General features: G+C 33.3%; 1 protein-coding gene across 1 annotated transcript in view; it reads left to right on the top strand.

Moving 5' to 3' along the window:
• The first annotated feature begins 5,977 nt into the window (after nt 1-5,977).
• The window catches only part of LOC143245594 (cell adhesion molecule Dscam1-like), a 131,954-nt gene continuing 121,075 nt past the window's right edge, over nt 5,978-16,856 (top strand). The window contains exon 1 of the mRNA XM_076491950.1: nt 5,978-6,377. Within this exon, the coding sequence (XP_076348065.1) occupies nt 6,299-6,377 (79 nt within the window). The 5' untranslated portion in view covers nt 5,978-6,298. The remainder of the gene's footprint in view (nt 6,378-16,856) is intronic.

Below are 16,856 nucleotides of genomic sequence, written 5' to 3'. Positions count from 1 at the left end.
TCTCAGTGCCACATTTATCCAGTTATATTTATTCAGATAGCTGAATGATTTTTGTTCTTACTTGCGTCGGCATGGCCAGGTGGTTAGGGCTCTTGACTCGCAGTCTGAGAGTCGCGGGTTCGAATCTCCGTACTACCAAACATGCTACTCTTTCAGCCGTGGGGGATTATAATGTGACGGTAAATTCCATTACTCTTTGGTAAAAAAGTAGCCCAAGAGTTGATAGCGGGTGGTGATGACTGGCTGCCTTTCCTCTTATATTTCACTGTTAAATTCTGGACGTCTTGCCCAGATAGCCCTCTTCTAAGCCAGTCTTTCTTACTTTCTCCATTATATTCTGTCTTTGTAAATAAATTAACTTCCTTTCTAAATCACAACTTCGTCTACAATCCTGTCTGTATGAAGTGATCTTATAAGACTGTCTTACGCTCTTTATCGTCAGTTTCGTCACACCTCTAGGCCAAACATAGGACGCAGCCTTCTATTGGTCTTCTAGTATCCTGATTGCGATTACATCACTTATTAATACTTTTCTCTCACTGACCCAATTTGTTTTACAGAATGTCAGTCTTTGTGCAAATACGGAGGGTTATTGAAATAGTAGAATGTAAGTGGTAGTTTCTAATATAGTATGATAAAATATTTAGTTAGGTGTGCTGATAATAACTCTATTTTTTCTGTATATAAAGTATCAGAGTTGAGTAGCTAACACTAAATAATGATATTAGAATACTTTGTATGCTATATGGTAGGTAATTAGCGATGTTACATATAATACTGTCTATACGATGTACGGCAGGACACTTAGCATTGATTATTAGTATTACATACATATAAAAGGCTGTGTGTTGTATGTGGATCGGTATTTAATAATAAGACAGGATAAACACTGTACATGACCAATACACTTAAGATTAAATAAAGGCTTATAAAAACATCATGCATTGAATCTATATACATAAACGTCAATATATTTCTGTATTTGTTCTTTATGCGTTTCCATATTTCTTGATCAATCAGCATCACGCTTAGCATAATGATACTGGATGACATAAGGAAGATATTGGGGTGGTTGGATTCCCTTCTAGTTTGATAACAAAGTTCGAAAAAATTACTTATATTGTATATCCCTCGACATTAGAATGATCTGTTTAACCACTATTGTCACAATCCTTGAAAATAGTGTGTATTTATTTTAACTATCAGTACCTTTATTTATTTTTGTCCTTTTAATGTTTGTTACGTTAAGTAAAAAAACAAAAGCATAATTTCCTACCTTACGCATACAATGATGCTATGAGTTACGTATTAAAATACACGTAACATTGATTAACAATGTTACATACATATAAAATGCTGTGTTGTATGTGGATCGGTATTTAATCATTTTTAATAAACACTATATGTGACCATTACATTTACGATTAAATGAAAGCTTACAGAAACATCATTCAGTGTGGTGTTTGTAATAAAGTACAGGATGACACCTAGTGGTAGCGTTATTAACCTAACTGTATCTCTTATTTTTTTATCAGAAATTACAATATGCTTGTTTGTTATTAAGCATACATCTACACAATGGTTTATGTGTTCTGCCAATTGTGGGGGTCGAAACCAATTTTTAGTGTTATAACCATTCAAACTTACCCGTAAACCACAGGAGGACAAATTATACCTACTAATATAGTCATCAATGGGATCTTTATTTATAATTTTATCTATTTGAACAAAAAAACCTACAAACTTTGTTATTAGTAAATTGATTTTGATGAATACTTTCTACAAATTCTCAGATCTCTATTGGAGAATTTTTTTCTGTCTTCTGTAGAAGCAAGCATGACCATTTTGGAAAAGTGTCAGAAACCATTCGCGTAACTAGCATCTATAATTCAACATCTTTTATTTTTAAAGAATCATTGTAATTAAACATAATAAAGATAATACAAAACGTGGAGATTTCAGTAATTATCTGTGCTATCTGTGCTTTAACACACAGTCTTTAAACTCTCTTCTGAAAGATCCACTCTTTAGAGAAATCGACTCCAGAACAACAAGCTTGTAGAATAATTTAGCTTTCATAAAGCCTCTTAAAAGGCAAACACTGGCTTAAACTGTTAATCTCTCATAAAATATTATGACATGGAAATATTTGCAGACATACGTGTGTACAATTTCTTAGATAATTAAAATTAAAGATTTTTCATACTACTAATTAAACAATTAAATTTACATAAAAATACTAAATCTGAGATAGAATATCAGCTTATCTATTAAAATATTTGATCTTAATGCATTTTAATGATAAACTCGACTGTAAACATAAATTATTAACAAGAGTATCTGTTTCATGTTTAAAACATTAAAATATCTTTGGCAAACTCTAGCTAATTGTTTCATGATTCAGAAGGAATTAATTAATATCACGACTCGACCTTAACGACTAATTTGTTCTAACATTAAAGATGCAGTATGTCAAGTTACAGAATGAAAACTTATATGTCGAGAAAAAAATAGTTATTCAGAAAGTCTTTACCAAAAAAAATCTCGTACTTTATTTTATAAGATAATGATAAAATAGGAAGTTGCTTTAAAGCATAAAAAGGTGATAAAATCTACTAATAAGATGCAGTGTATTACACAGGGAAATGTATACAAAAACGTTGGTATAATTTTTATGAACTAATAATTTATTTAACTTTGATTTATAGAGTGTGTGTTTTCTTATAGCAAAGCCACACCGTGCAATTTGCTGTGTCCATTGAAGGGAATCGAACATCTAATTTGAACAATGCAAATTCCGAGACTTACGACTATACCAGTGGGGGACTGATTTTCAGAAAAGAATATTAAGATTTGCTATGATACGACTGAATTCGTAGTACATATCAAAAGATATATATTCACTGCTGGCCAAAATCTTAAGGCCAATGATCATAAAGAAAAAATATGCATTTTGCGTTGTTAGACTCAACCACTTATTTGAGTAGAGCTTCGAAAGATGAAAATAAGAAAATGGAAAATAAAAATGAAAAACGTTTTTAGCATTTAATAGGGAAAATGTGAACACTATGAAATTAGCCTAAATACTAGCTGGTCAAAAGTTTAAGACCATACTGAAACGAAGCGTTAATCGGTAAACATGAAATTTAGTCATTTGTGTTCAAGCATTAGCATTGTTAACATCTCCAAATGACATCTTCTGTGTTACATTAGGTGAAAACATGGCAAAGGCTAAAACGTTGACAGAGTTTGAACGTGGCTGAATTGTCGAGGTGCTAAAGCAAGGTCTCTCTCAACGTGGCATCGCTGGTGAGATTAGGCTGTTGCAAATTTCTTAAAAGAACCTGAGGGATACGGAACGAGAATATCAAGTGGTCGGCCCAAGAAAATTTCGCCGGCGTTTAGCAGGAGGATTCGACGGTATGTCCGGCAAGACACCAGTCGATCGTCGAACCAGATTAAGGCCTTTACGGACGCAGAATGCAGCTGAAGAACAATAAGACGGCGTCTACGAGAGAAAGGCTTTAAAAACCGTAAACGTCTTCAAAGACCACGCCTCCTTCCACACCACGAAACACCTCGGTTAACCTTTGCTTAGAAGCACCAAACATGGGATGTAAAAAAGTGGACGAAGGTTCTGTTTTCTGATGAGAAAAATTTAATCTGGATGGTCCAGATGGCCTCCAACGTTACTGGCACGATAAGGATATCCCACCGGAGACATTTTCTACACGACACAGTGGAGGAGGTTCCATCATGATCTGTGGTACTTTCGCGTTCCATGGAACAATGGAGCTTCAGCTTATACAGGGGCGTCAAACAGCAGTTGGCTACAATGGCATGTTGAAGATAACATCCTTTTTGACTTAAGGTCCTCGCTTGTGTGGAAATGACTGGATCTTTCAACAGGACAACACTGCAATCCACAATGCCTGCAGGACAAAGGACTTTTCATGGCGAATAACGTGATTCTTTTGGACCATCCAGCGTGTTCGCCCGAACTGAACCCCATTGAAAATGTTTTGGGGTGGATGGCAACGGAAGTCTATAAAAATGGACGTCAATTCCAAACAGTGCATGATCTTCGTGAAGCCATCTTCACTACTTGGAATAACTTGGCTGTAAGATTTTGGCCAGCAATGTATGTATAAAGAAATGGTTGTAATTTTATAAATTACATAGGCCTTTCGGTTCCTCATTGGAAGTCTAGACTTATAATGCTAAAATTTGGGCTAAAATAAACGTTTGCAATGAGCGAAACACATTTGTTTAAATCTGCACATAAACAAATTAAAATTCATTAGAATATGGGTTATAGAGTTTATTCGGAGATATAGTACGTATACAAAAAATTTAAAAATAATGGTAACTGAAGAGACTCGTTTATGTATCTACCAAGTATTAGTAGACAGTCTTGGTTAAATTAATATCTTTTATCTTATTTATGTTAATTTGCTCTTATGGTTTATTGAAAGAAACAATACAGTTGGCCATTTTGCTGTTAGTCCTAGTTCATAAACTGTTTCGTGCAGCTAAGTTGTAAGTCCTATTTTTAGACATTTTTCGTGTAGTTACTTTGTAAGTTTTTTCTTTTCTTTGTTTACGTTATTTACAAACATTACTGACACAGTCGACAGTGATTACTTTTACACTAAAATGAGGCCTTCTCCAACAGTTAGTAGATTATTCAAACGGAAGAATTCGTCTCTAATGTGTTTTTGATATTTTTTATACAGTACTATGTTTTCTCATCCATTATTAATATTTTTTCATACCTTGGGTTAAGATGTGCAAATGTTCTCCTCTAAAAACTGGGTATTAGATATCATTGTTTTGTTCTGGCACTAATTAATAATAAAATCCGCATAATGTTTGAAAGTTATAGTAATAATAAAAAGTGTTTTTTAATGACATGAAGTTAAACTAAAAGAAAAATGCAGTTATTTAAATTGCATTTCACGAGGCTTACGATTTAATGACTTACGACCTTACTTGCACGCGCTTTCATCCAACAGCTTATGGTTTATACACCACGTGACTCTTACTATCGCAAATATAGTTACAATTGCTCGTTGTTCTCATCACTTGACGATAAGAAAGTCAAATCAGTTTGCTGTGCGAACTTTGTTTTTATTATACTTATTTAAACTTTGTCTAGACTTATACAGTTATTTTAGCAAACGACCCAGACGTCATTGTTTACTAGATTTTGGTTCGAATTTCGCGCAAAGCTACACGAGGGCTCTCTGCGTTAGCCGTCCATAATTTTGCAGTGTAAGACTTGAGCTACTCTTTTACCAACGACTAGTGGGATTGACCGTCATATTATAACCCCCTATGACTGAAAGAGCAGATATGTTTGGTGGGAGGGGCTTTCGAACCCGCGACCCTCAGATTGCGACTTGAGTGCCTTAACCACCTGGCCACGCAGGCACTAAGTTTTCGAAATATCTGTTTGTTTCAGGGTCATTCCTATAATATATCTTTTTGTTTTGTTTTGTTTTGAAGAACAAATAATGTTCATTGAAAATGAACAAGCAAAATTTTATGAGGAATTCATATGTTATAACAAATTAAAGTTTAAAAAAAACAACTTTAAAAGTGTTGGTCAATTTGCATATGCATTTCCTTGTATTTAAGCGCTTACGTTTTCACATAATGTTTGAAAGATAAACGGGTTCATTCGACTTAACTGGGTTATAAGACTTAAAATTCACTTCTTTAAGGTTTTCTTTCAAAACCCTTTAAGTGTAAAGTGTAGTTTTTTTCAAGCTAAGGTTTTATTATCCCCGCTTGCATTATTGTAACTATAACACTCAAGCAAGCATATTTCCTCTCTTATGTAAGTAATAAACAATGAATAATTCGACTATACGAAGCACGTGGTCTCTTCCTTATTGGGCATCAACACACATTACATATAGCGCCCCCAATGTCGATGCCGTAATCACTGGACCCTTAGTTGTTCGAAAGAGATATATGACTGAGGCGAGCAAGACCCGCTTTCAGTCCTCGAAAGTAATCGCTCGTTGAAGACGAGAGTTGCCGCCTGTTTTCTTCCTTCAGGAATAGAACTGCTAACAGTTGGACCGACCACTTTTAAACGACGGCCAAGACGTTTCTGAGCAATCATATCTGTTTTTATTTCTTTTCCTTCCACGTTAGTGTAACATGTTTGAATGATCAGAGCGTTACGGACGGTTATTGTTTATTCTCAAATAGAAAAGACCTTAACCGTTTGATATGAATTAGAGGTAATTTAATATAGTCTCCACTGTGACGGGGATTTAACATAATCATGATTATATGGAAGGAAAGAAAACAAGAGCGACAGATATCAAACTTATTCTATGGGTTCTTAATGGTCGTAGTTAAAGGTAAGATGTTTTCTCAACAAATAATTTATCTTTCATAGCAATAATTTATTTATAAACTTTATAGGCCACTAAGCAGTGATTATTATTCAGTTTATTATAGTAAGGAACTTCAACTTGAAATTTCTAAATTATTATAAAACCAGATATAATTATTTATATACGTGCAAAACACGAGTTATCTATAAAATGTTTAAAGTATTAGAGTATAAGATACTAAACAGCTGTTTAAACTAGTTCACAACTTCAAATTTTTCATCTTAGACTTTGTTTAATTTTAATTTTGATTTTCTAGTTTCTAGTTGGGGTTCCTTCAACTTCTCATTTGCGGGTCGTCACATTCAGAGAGTAACAAACAAAAATAAGATGGTTTAAAAATCTGAGGAACCAAACTCTGCAGAGATGATTTAGAAAATGTAATAAAGTAGAAAACATAAGAATCGTGCATTATATATATATATATATAAAACTTGTGCATTTCTTTATATCAGTATATATGTATAAGTCAAATGTCTGTTGGTAACACTCGATATCTCCGAATTTCGTGAGTTATTCTAGTCTATTTCAGTTTATCTTCCTATAATACTTCATGTTTTGATTTCTTGCCCCTATTTTATTTGAATTTAATTACTAATATAGGCGTAAATAGCTCCTTAATTTTGGCACTTTTTCTGCTATTTTAAAAGCCTGTCAAAAACCAGAAGAGTCATGGTGTTATGTGGGGAACACAACATCTATCACATCATTATGACGTCAAGTTAGGTAGGATCCGAATAGGAAAGCCGGGAAGACTCACGTGAAAAATAAGTAAAAAATTAGAGCAAGTGTATGATTGGGAATTTTAACGAAAAAAGCCATTGTTAAAACAAACCGAATATACTAATTATCTATAGGGAAAAGGACGACTTTTCGTCAAAAGAAGAACAAATGTATATGAAACCATGTGGTTATTATACGAAGCAGGTTTATTTAGTTATATATAGCGGACTCAGGAACAATTTGAAATACGTTCTTGGGAAAGGAACTTTTATACTTATGTGTATTGCTAGTCTTATATTGAAAGTTTTGGTTTACGGGGGTTTCCCTCATTTGTGACGAACATTTACGCTAGTATACATACAAATTTGAAAGTCAACCATTTCAGATACACACGCGTATACATTTTATCTCTTTGACTGCGTCGTTTTAAAGTTAACATTTAAATATTTTGTAGGCAACAAGAAAGAAAATTGTGATTTTATGTGATTCACAGGATACGAATTGTGCACAACTAAAACATTTTACATATAATAACGACAGCACGTGAAATAAAGTACTGCAACAGACTTGACTAACGTCCTGGAGGAAAGTACGTTATGCTAATACAATGGTTAATTAACAAAGAAGAATTCCTAAGCACGATGGCTTGTATACCTAAATCTGCTTCCTGGCACTTTGATGGTGCATAGAGAAACACATTATGCTAATACAATCATAAATTAACAAGTCGTCTGTTAATTCGCTATGTGACCATAAAGAAAACACGTATGTAATCTGTGTTGCTCGCCTACTATGTTACTAATATATTTTAGTGTTAAAATAACCTAAGTATCCAAGGAGGCGTGTGTTTTATACTTTCGATTTTACCAAAGTGGTACATGGATTAAAAAACTGCAACACTCACATTTACAGTGTTTATAAAACATTAAATAAACACCTAGTGAAACGTTTATAGGCCTAATAAATGTCTTTTAAATATATATCAAATTAACTTATTCAGCCCTACATCGTTGGAGTCATTGGTTTATCGTTCCACAAATCTGCTATTGACGAAATTATATAGCTTCTCATTTTGCTCTAATTCTTTCCAAAAAAGAAAGAACAACAACAGAAAGTTACAGATTACTTCTAAGCATATTTAGTAGCAATAATCACTTTGCATAACTAAAAATCAGGATATAAATCTGTCTCTAGTTTTGGAAAATGTCTTGTGTCCGACCTTGACGTAGCGGTTAATGTACCTGGCTGCATTTCGCGGATTCTAAGCTCGACCGTGAAATATATGAACACGCTTCTTACTTTCACCTAAAAAGTGGTACAAATCCGTTATTCAGCTTAAAGAATTGAACTGACCTTCCTTTAGTTCAAAACTAGAGAAGTCAGTATCTGTACCCTAGGGATTTCTGGATCATGCGTTACACGAGATACCCTTCACTTTGAAAATTCCAATTTCACTTATTTTTGGAAAATTTCTAGTTGTTTCCGAATTGTCTTGTTGTGCTTGTTCTTGTGCTGGATGGCTACGCCATGACTTATTCCTGCCATGACCTTATGCTAAAACTGATATTTTTCTATTATGGATCTTAATGCCATGGATTTTATTAAGCTAATTCCTCATGCCATGACTGCCACTATGTTGGTTCGAGATATCATGACTGTTATCATGTTAGTTTTCCATAGTATGGATCTCGTTATTTATATCATAGCTGTTATTATCCCAGTTCCTCAATGCATGACCATCACTACACTGGATCGACATGTCATAGTTCTCATTGTATTGGTTTCTCATGTAATGACCGTCATTATATTGGATACTTATATTATAGCTCTCACTGTTTTTGTCTCTCATATCATGACTGTATCTTCATCTTATTCCTTCTTATTTTAAATCTTTATATCTTAACGATCGCTGTTTTAGATTATCAGTCAGTAGCTGCTAATATGCTGAATTATCATGTTGTAGTCATTACTGTGGTGGATATTCACATCATGACCACCATTCTTGTTGGTTTCTAATGCTATAACTGTCATTATTCTGGGTCACCTTGCCATGACTTTATTATACTATGTTGGTTTCTCATGCTATAACTGTCATTATTCTGGGTCACCTTGCCATGACTTTATTATACTATGTTGGTTTCTCATGTTATAACCGTCACTATACTACATGATCACGTCTTTGCGATAGGTAAATGGGTTTTTATGTCATAAAATACACTTTGTTAGATCATCATGTAACTAATGGTTGTACTACGGCGGTTTTTCGTGCCTTGTTTGTACCACGATAGATACTACCCATGTTGATATTACAATGTTAGTTCCCGGTGTCATGCATTTAATAATTGTTGATTGTTATGCAATGCTATGACCTTGCTTAACTCTTATGCTACCCATTCGTTATTGTGGATATGTCCATTAATTTAGAATAAGAAATGTCTGTATTACATCATCATAGCCCTAAATGGTCTATTTGTCACATCGGTTATTTCTATCCATCTGTCATGACAAAACATCCACTGTACGCTTCAGTTCTGTGTTATTTGGGTTTTCTCCTTGTTCTTTTATGAAGCTGTGCTATAGAAGAAACAATAATATGATATGGTTGTGTTAAATTAATTTTTATAACAGTTAGTGAAACTAATCAGTGCATTATGATCATGTATTAAATTACGAAATACATTTTTGTAGGAGTAGGGTCGAGAATAGAATGATGAGGTTATTAAACAAATCACAACAACTTATTCTTTCTATTAACTCCTTTATTTCTCATTCTATCTGTCGATTTTATCTTAATTGATTTGTACCTCTATAACATTTTCTCTTTTCGTTTTCTTTCTAGGTTGCCCGTCTAATATCATTCTCACATTTTTACCCTACAAGTTTCTCTCTCAGATCTCCACTGTATTCTATCCTTCTCAAAATGTGCCTATCTCAGTTTTCCATACGATTTTACATGTTTAGCTCCCAGTTTATCATGTTACTCTGCCTTTCTTTCCCTCCTTGCTTCGTTTACAGTTTCCACATCGCTCTATTTTTTTCCTTAAATTTCATTTCTTCAAGTTTTCCGTATTACTCTGTCTTTACTCTGAATTACACATTTCTCTTTCCATCTTCCACAAGGTTTTTTTCGCTTTTTTAATCACTTATATTACCTTGTATGTTCCTTTATCATTTTATCTTATCAGTCCTAAGTTCCTTACACGTTTCTCTAAGATATATTTATTTTTTATATCTATATATATTTTATACCCTTGCTTTTTCAGCTCACTTTTCTCACCGATACTGTTACGTATTTTGCAATGTTATTTTTAGTATTCAACATAGCGAGATATGTTTGTTTATTTGTAAGTAACGATAAAGGTACACAGTGGGTTATCCGTGCTCTTCCCATCATGATTATCGAAACCCACTTAATAATGTTATACGTCCACAGATGTACCCGCTGTACACTAGACATGCAACACTAAATTTTACGATAGCGTGAAGCTATCAATGTCCGTATCTTAAAAGTGCTGTTAATGTAAATTGTTTTATTTTAAATGAGTGGATTCGCACACTTTCTTTAAAAGATACAGTACAAAGGATTATATAAATACGCATTACATCAGGTTCTTGTTTCAATAATTATTGACCCGGCATGGCCAGGTTGTGAAAGCACTCGAATCGTAATCTAAGGATCGCGGGTTTGAATCTCTGTAGCACCATACATGCTCGCTCTTTCAGCCGTGGGGACATTATAATGTGACGGTCAATCCAATTATTCGTTAGTAAAAGAGTATCCCAAGAGATGGCGGTGGGTGATGATGACTAGCTGTCTTCCCTCCAGTCTTATACTGCAAAATTAGGGACGGCTAGCGCAGATAACCCTCGTGTAGTTTTGTGCGAAATAAAAAAAAAACAGAACAAAAACAAACCTTATTTATGATGTATACGTCCAAAGAAGAAACCAAAAGATCATGTTATAATATTCGACTTTACTTATCGCCTTCTTTTGTGTGTCACGTCTACTTTGTGTCACACAAGTATGTTCATGTTTGGACTGTGCATATTGTTAACCGTAATCGGGTGCCCCCAAGCCATTTCCCTCGTCCAAAGTATTTCCCCATGCTTTCTAATTTTATTGACAACATGACGAAAATTGGCTGATATATCAGGTTCCCCAACCTACTCAAAATAAGAGAAGGAAATATCACATACTTTATCAGAATTATTACAGACTTATGTTATTCGTTAGGAGCACTAAAGATTAGATCTTGCGTATACATCACACGCAAGCGTATTACGATCAGAAACATAAGATTTGAGTGGGACGAGATTTTGCGATATATTGCTGCCACAATCTGAGCGGGCCCCGCATGGCCAAGCGTGTTAAGGCGTTCGACTCGTAATCCGAGAGTCGCGGGTTCGAATCCCCGTCGCACCAAACATGCTCGCCCTTTCAGCCGTGTGGGCGTTATAATGTTACGTTCAATCCCACTATTCGTTGGTAAAAGAGCAGTCCAAGAGTTGGCGTGGGTGGTGGTGACTAGCTGCCTTCCCTCTAGTCTTACACTGCTAAATTAGGGGCGGCTAGCACAGATAGCCCTCGAGTAGCTTTGTGTAAAATTCCAAAACAAACAATCTGAGCGTTTGATACACGAATCAGTTTCGAATTACTTAATGAACACTTACAGTCAGAAGACTTGAATATCTTTTGTTCTTTGTTTTTCTTCACAGATATTGACATGAAAATACAATTTTTTACTGTAAGAAGTGCACAAAGAAAGTTCTTATAGTCTTTCACATTTTTATCGATTTCTTCAAACTTACATCTGTTGATTTCCTTACTTCATTATGAGTTTATGAAGTCTTTTTTTCCCTCTTCACCACACAGTAGTTGTAACTATTCACATATTATCTTTCAAACTTTCCTGACGTAGGATAAAACAATAGTTTTGGTGAGAATGTTATTTATTGAAATAGAGGTAGCTACACAACACTGTTTACGCTTGAGATGTTTTTTCAAAGAACAGACTGTTATTAAACTAAGCAACCTCAGACTGGCTACTGTTTGAAATATTTATTAAATCTTTAGATTGGAATATTCAATAAATGTGCTAAAGTCTCATGGGGCCTCAAACTAAAACGTTTAGGAACCCGTTTCTATTGTTTGCATAGTGTAAATGAATAAACTTTGAAATCACTCTTTAGACACTGCTTGTTTAAGATGAGATATGGGCTGTGATAAGGCGTTTAGATATCTGAACAACGACAGTATACCCACGGCTATGGGTTAATGGTTAACCTTTGTATAAAAAACACCTATAAAGCGAATACTCAGACTCAATTCATGCGTTCGAACTGCACAAACAGGTCAGTGCATTCAATCCTCAGTTTTGCTATAACAGCCTAAAACACTCAACTTGTTTGTCATAAAGACAGCTTCTACAAGCGAGATATTTCGTAACCTTTGTAATTATTGTTTGCTGTTTTTCTCGTCTAAGGCATTTAACATCCCAGAAACAAATGAAGTACGTCACAAACAAATTAGTTAAACAAAGGTAAACAGTTTTAAACATTTTAAACCAGCACATAATGTGCGGGTTTAAATCTATCAAAAGGTTCATAGCAATAAATTCAGTTTTCACTCACGTACACATTTAACTGAGAAGAGGTGATAAAATAAGCTTTAGTTGTTCTTTTCACAAAACGACTAAGGCGGAAAGAAAATAAAAAAAATCACATTAAAAACCAATTTCAATCGCCTAATTCTTTTCTAAACTAGAGATGACTCATAAATGAAAACATGCACAATAGACTCTGCTAAGTTAACTTATCTCAGTGCATGAGGCTTCACTGCGTGAAAAAACAAAGAAACAAAAACAACGATAACACGAAGTTTTGCTCTGTATAGTAAAACATTTGTTTTTCTTGGATAGTATCCTGTAAATCCGTTCTTCCAGAGACCAATAAAACCCGACTTCCTTTAATAGTCCTTTTCTACTTCATGAACTCAATCATCAGTCTACACTAGTTATTGTTTTATTTAATTTTATATTCATTCGTACTTTTATTATTAAGGTAATTATTTTATCTGATCGTCGCGTTAAAAGGGAAACCGAGTTAGAAATGAAACGTTTAGAGTCTATTTATTTTCATGTCGCATCCTTTAAGAACTTTCAGAAACTTCAGCCAAGTAAAGAAAAGAATGGAAGCTAAACCAATGCTAGAAAACTGTTAAAATGTTTCTTGCGTTCGATAAGGGAATGAGTCAGTTAGTACTGTGTCAGCAAAGCAAACTGGAACCATTTGGAGTTAACGATAATAAACCTCAACTCCTGCTGGAGTTAGTACTATGTTAACAAGTGTAAGCAATTTAAGGGAAAACAAATCACACATGTAGAACTGAAACACATGTTGATATCTCTTAGTTTCAGTTTCGTATTTGTCTTCATTTTCATATAATATCTAATTATTTTTATATTTATAATATAAAATATTAATATAAGGGGTAGTTTCATACTGCCAAAACTATTAACATTGCAGTAACTTGTACACCTGATCCTACAATTGTAGGTTTCCTAACTTGTCTGTAATTAGAAGCTTTAAGAAACAACTTTTGTTTGTTCTACTTTTCTGGTTTTGGTTGTTGGATCTCGAAAATTCTTTATCTATATTCGTAAAAAAAGTAGGAATATTTGTGGTCTAGTTTACTTTGTAAGATACACAGCCCCTAGTTTCAGCTGTAACACTGTAAATGTTTGACCTGTTTATTGTAAGAATACTTTAAAGACGTCTGACTTGTGGATGGGTATTATAGTACAAATTGTTACTTGAAAAACACTATGAATTATTTACAAGTTTTTCATATAACTACCTAAAACATCAATTATATTTTATAGAGACAACAAATGTCATATAACACTTATATGTATATAGTTATAAGAAAACTGTAGGTTCTAGAGGTTATTAAATAAGCCCGTGATATAAAACAGTTTTGACCAATAAATTGCGATGATTCTCCATAAAGTCTTCTTTCACGTTTAATTTTATTGGTGCGTAACTGATTTAAATTTTGAGATAAGCAAATCAGTGATTTAGAGTATTCCTGATTTTTTTTTACTTGAGTATACTCGTAGTACTATTAAAGTGTTTATGAAATATTTTTTACGTGATTTCAAGTATCTTTAATTTTTACAGTTGCATAAGAAAGGATAATTTAAACTGTAACGGATTTAACATAATTTTAATATATATATGTTTGTGTCAGTTTGATATATATATTTGTAATTGCATCTAACTTATATTGTTAAATGTATATTGTGCAAGTCCCTCCTGCTCTCTAAATTTGTAGAAGATTCTCGAGTGTAAGAATCAACAATAAATGTTTTACGAAAGCACTAGCGTATATTCGAATACTGTTACCAAGTGAACTTTCGCGAATGTTGCCTTAGAGTTTATAAATGGGCATTGCGAGAGACGGCGATATATAATATAGTTAGTTTGCTACAGTCCGTTTGCTGTAAATTTTTGAAGCTATAGTTGTGATATTAATCAGAAAACTACAAATATTTGATCAACAATATAAAGTTTGAACATTACGTACTTTCAGCTTCAGAGAATTAGCTTCTGACGTCAATATTTCTACGAAAACATTGTATAACTTCGGCGGTGCAAACTTACATGCAACTGTGAAGCAGCTAGCTAGCTTCTCCGTTAAGTGAACTGTGCATCTATATCAACTTAAGTTTAACTCGCTCTCTGTGAACCGTCGATAAAAGATTAAAAGACTCAGTTCCATACTAGATAGAAAAATAGGTATTGTTTGTAAGTTTGTAAAACTTTGGTATATAAACCATTAGTTTTGATAACAGTTTGTAATAGCTGTTATTATAAATTATATTGTTGTTTGTATAATAAAATATATTTGTGTTAAGAAATAAAATTGTGTGTATCAATATTGTTGACAAATATCATAAATTTGATACATACTGACATTCAATTAACTTCTAAATTAAAATTTCTGGCTATTTGAAATCTTAAGACGTACTGTATGTAGCATAATAAATTGGAGACTCGTCCGAGATATATTATAATAGGTAACAAAACAAAATAACGATATTTAAGTCTATCCACGAGAAAGAGTATCTGCTCTTTATGTTGTTTTTTTTTTAATGAACGTGACTATTGCGTTGCACATTTATTTAATTACGTTTTATAAATCTTTGGAACTTCAGCAGAGAACTCTTATAAATTGAATTGATTTTCACACAAGTAACCTTAGAAACATTTCATAAATGTTTGTTATATCCTAAATTTACCTTTGGACTATGAAACTCTCATCTAAGGTATGTATATACTTAGCTTCGTAACTTACACTAAGAACGTCTTTGCTATTTAACATATTTCAAAATTACAGAATTATATTATCTTTTTTTGTTTAAATAAAAGGTGTATGATCAAATACATGGAGTTAGCGTGAAGTCTAGTTTGGCGCCTATATTAGCAAACGCATTTATGTATTATCATGAAAAAAACTGATTGAAATAATGTTATGAATAATTTAAATCATTGGTACCTAAAATATATATGTAGATAATACTTTTACTGTGTTTAAAAGCGAACAAGAGGTGGAGAAGTTTCTTGAATATTTAAATAATTAACACGAAAATATTAGATTTAAAGTGGAAAAAGACACTTATCTAAACTAGTAGATATTTAAATTCTACCTTGGTAATTGATGTTTTGAAATACACTAATATTCATATATTTATTAAATTTTCACACATCCCGATAAGTATTAACATCTGGTACATTCTAATCAATAAATTATCATATATCTACCATTTCAGCAAATGTTCCTCGTAACTAACAACAGTTTATTTAGTATTCAAGAACGTTTTTGTGTTCGCTAATTATAGTTACATATCTTCCCTGAAAAAAAACAAACTTGTATTGATCTTCGTACAAAATCTTTCAGCACAAAAGCACTACATTTTTCCTGCAAAACAGTAATACAGTACACCTCTTAATGAATTAGTGCTCTTTATTTATTTTCTGTTAAGAAGATTACTTTTTAAGCGCTTTTTTTTCTCGCTTTGCGAGTATTTTTTGAGATTTTCAAGCAAGTAAATACTTCCCAAACAAGCTAGCCACAGAACAACTGAAGACATTCAAGGAAGTCTCGCACGAAAAGCGTTCCTTTGGTATCCAGGCAACCACTGATTTTCCTATTTTATTACAAAGTTACCCGTGTATACGGTTCAGAATGGAACAGTATAAAACTGTGTAGCTGTTTCAATGCTGAAAATGATACGATTGTCAGCTACAAATGCTTATACAAATACATAAACACATATTTAAAAATAAATATATTGATCGAGACTGCAGGTATTGTTTACAAGGGCTCCAATTCTAGTTACATCGTGTCTGCTTCCCACCGAAAGTATTTCCTCGGTAAACACATAAAAACGTATTGAATGAAAACTCTGTGTTAACAAGAACGGAAATTAATAAAGAATCAATTTTCTTGTTTTTCCTGCATAAATCATTTTAAAAAATCTTCGTTCACTTTGTATCGTTAACTTTGTCGGTCGAAGGATGTATTTCTCATTTTCTTCATCACAATAAATAATGTTTGTCAAGGGGAAAACACCTTTAACCATTGCAGTAGGTACAGAAAAAACACGAAACACAACTTAAACTCTCGCAATGTATGGAAAGTTTACATATAAGAAATAAAAA

Source organism: Tachypleus tridentatus, chromosome 2 (genome assembly GCF_004210375.1).
Source record: "Tachypleus tridentatus isolate NWPU-2018 chromosome 2, ASM421037v1, whole genome shotgun sequence".
Classification (NCBI taxonomy): Eukaryota; Metazoa; Arthropoda; class Merostomata; order Xiphosura; family Limulidae; genus Tachypleus; species Tachypleus tridentatus.
This window is presented reverse-complemented; position numbering and strand designations above follow the sequence as displayed.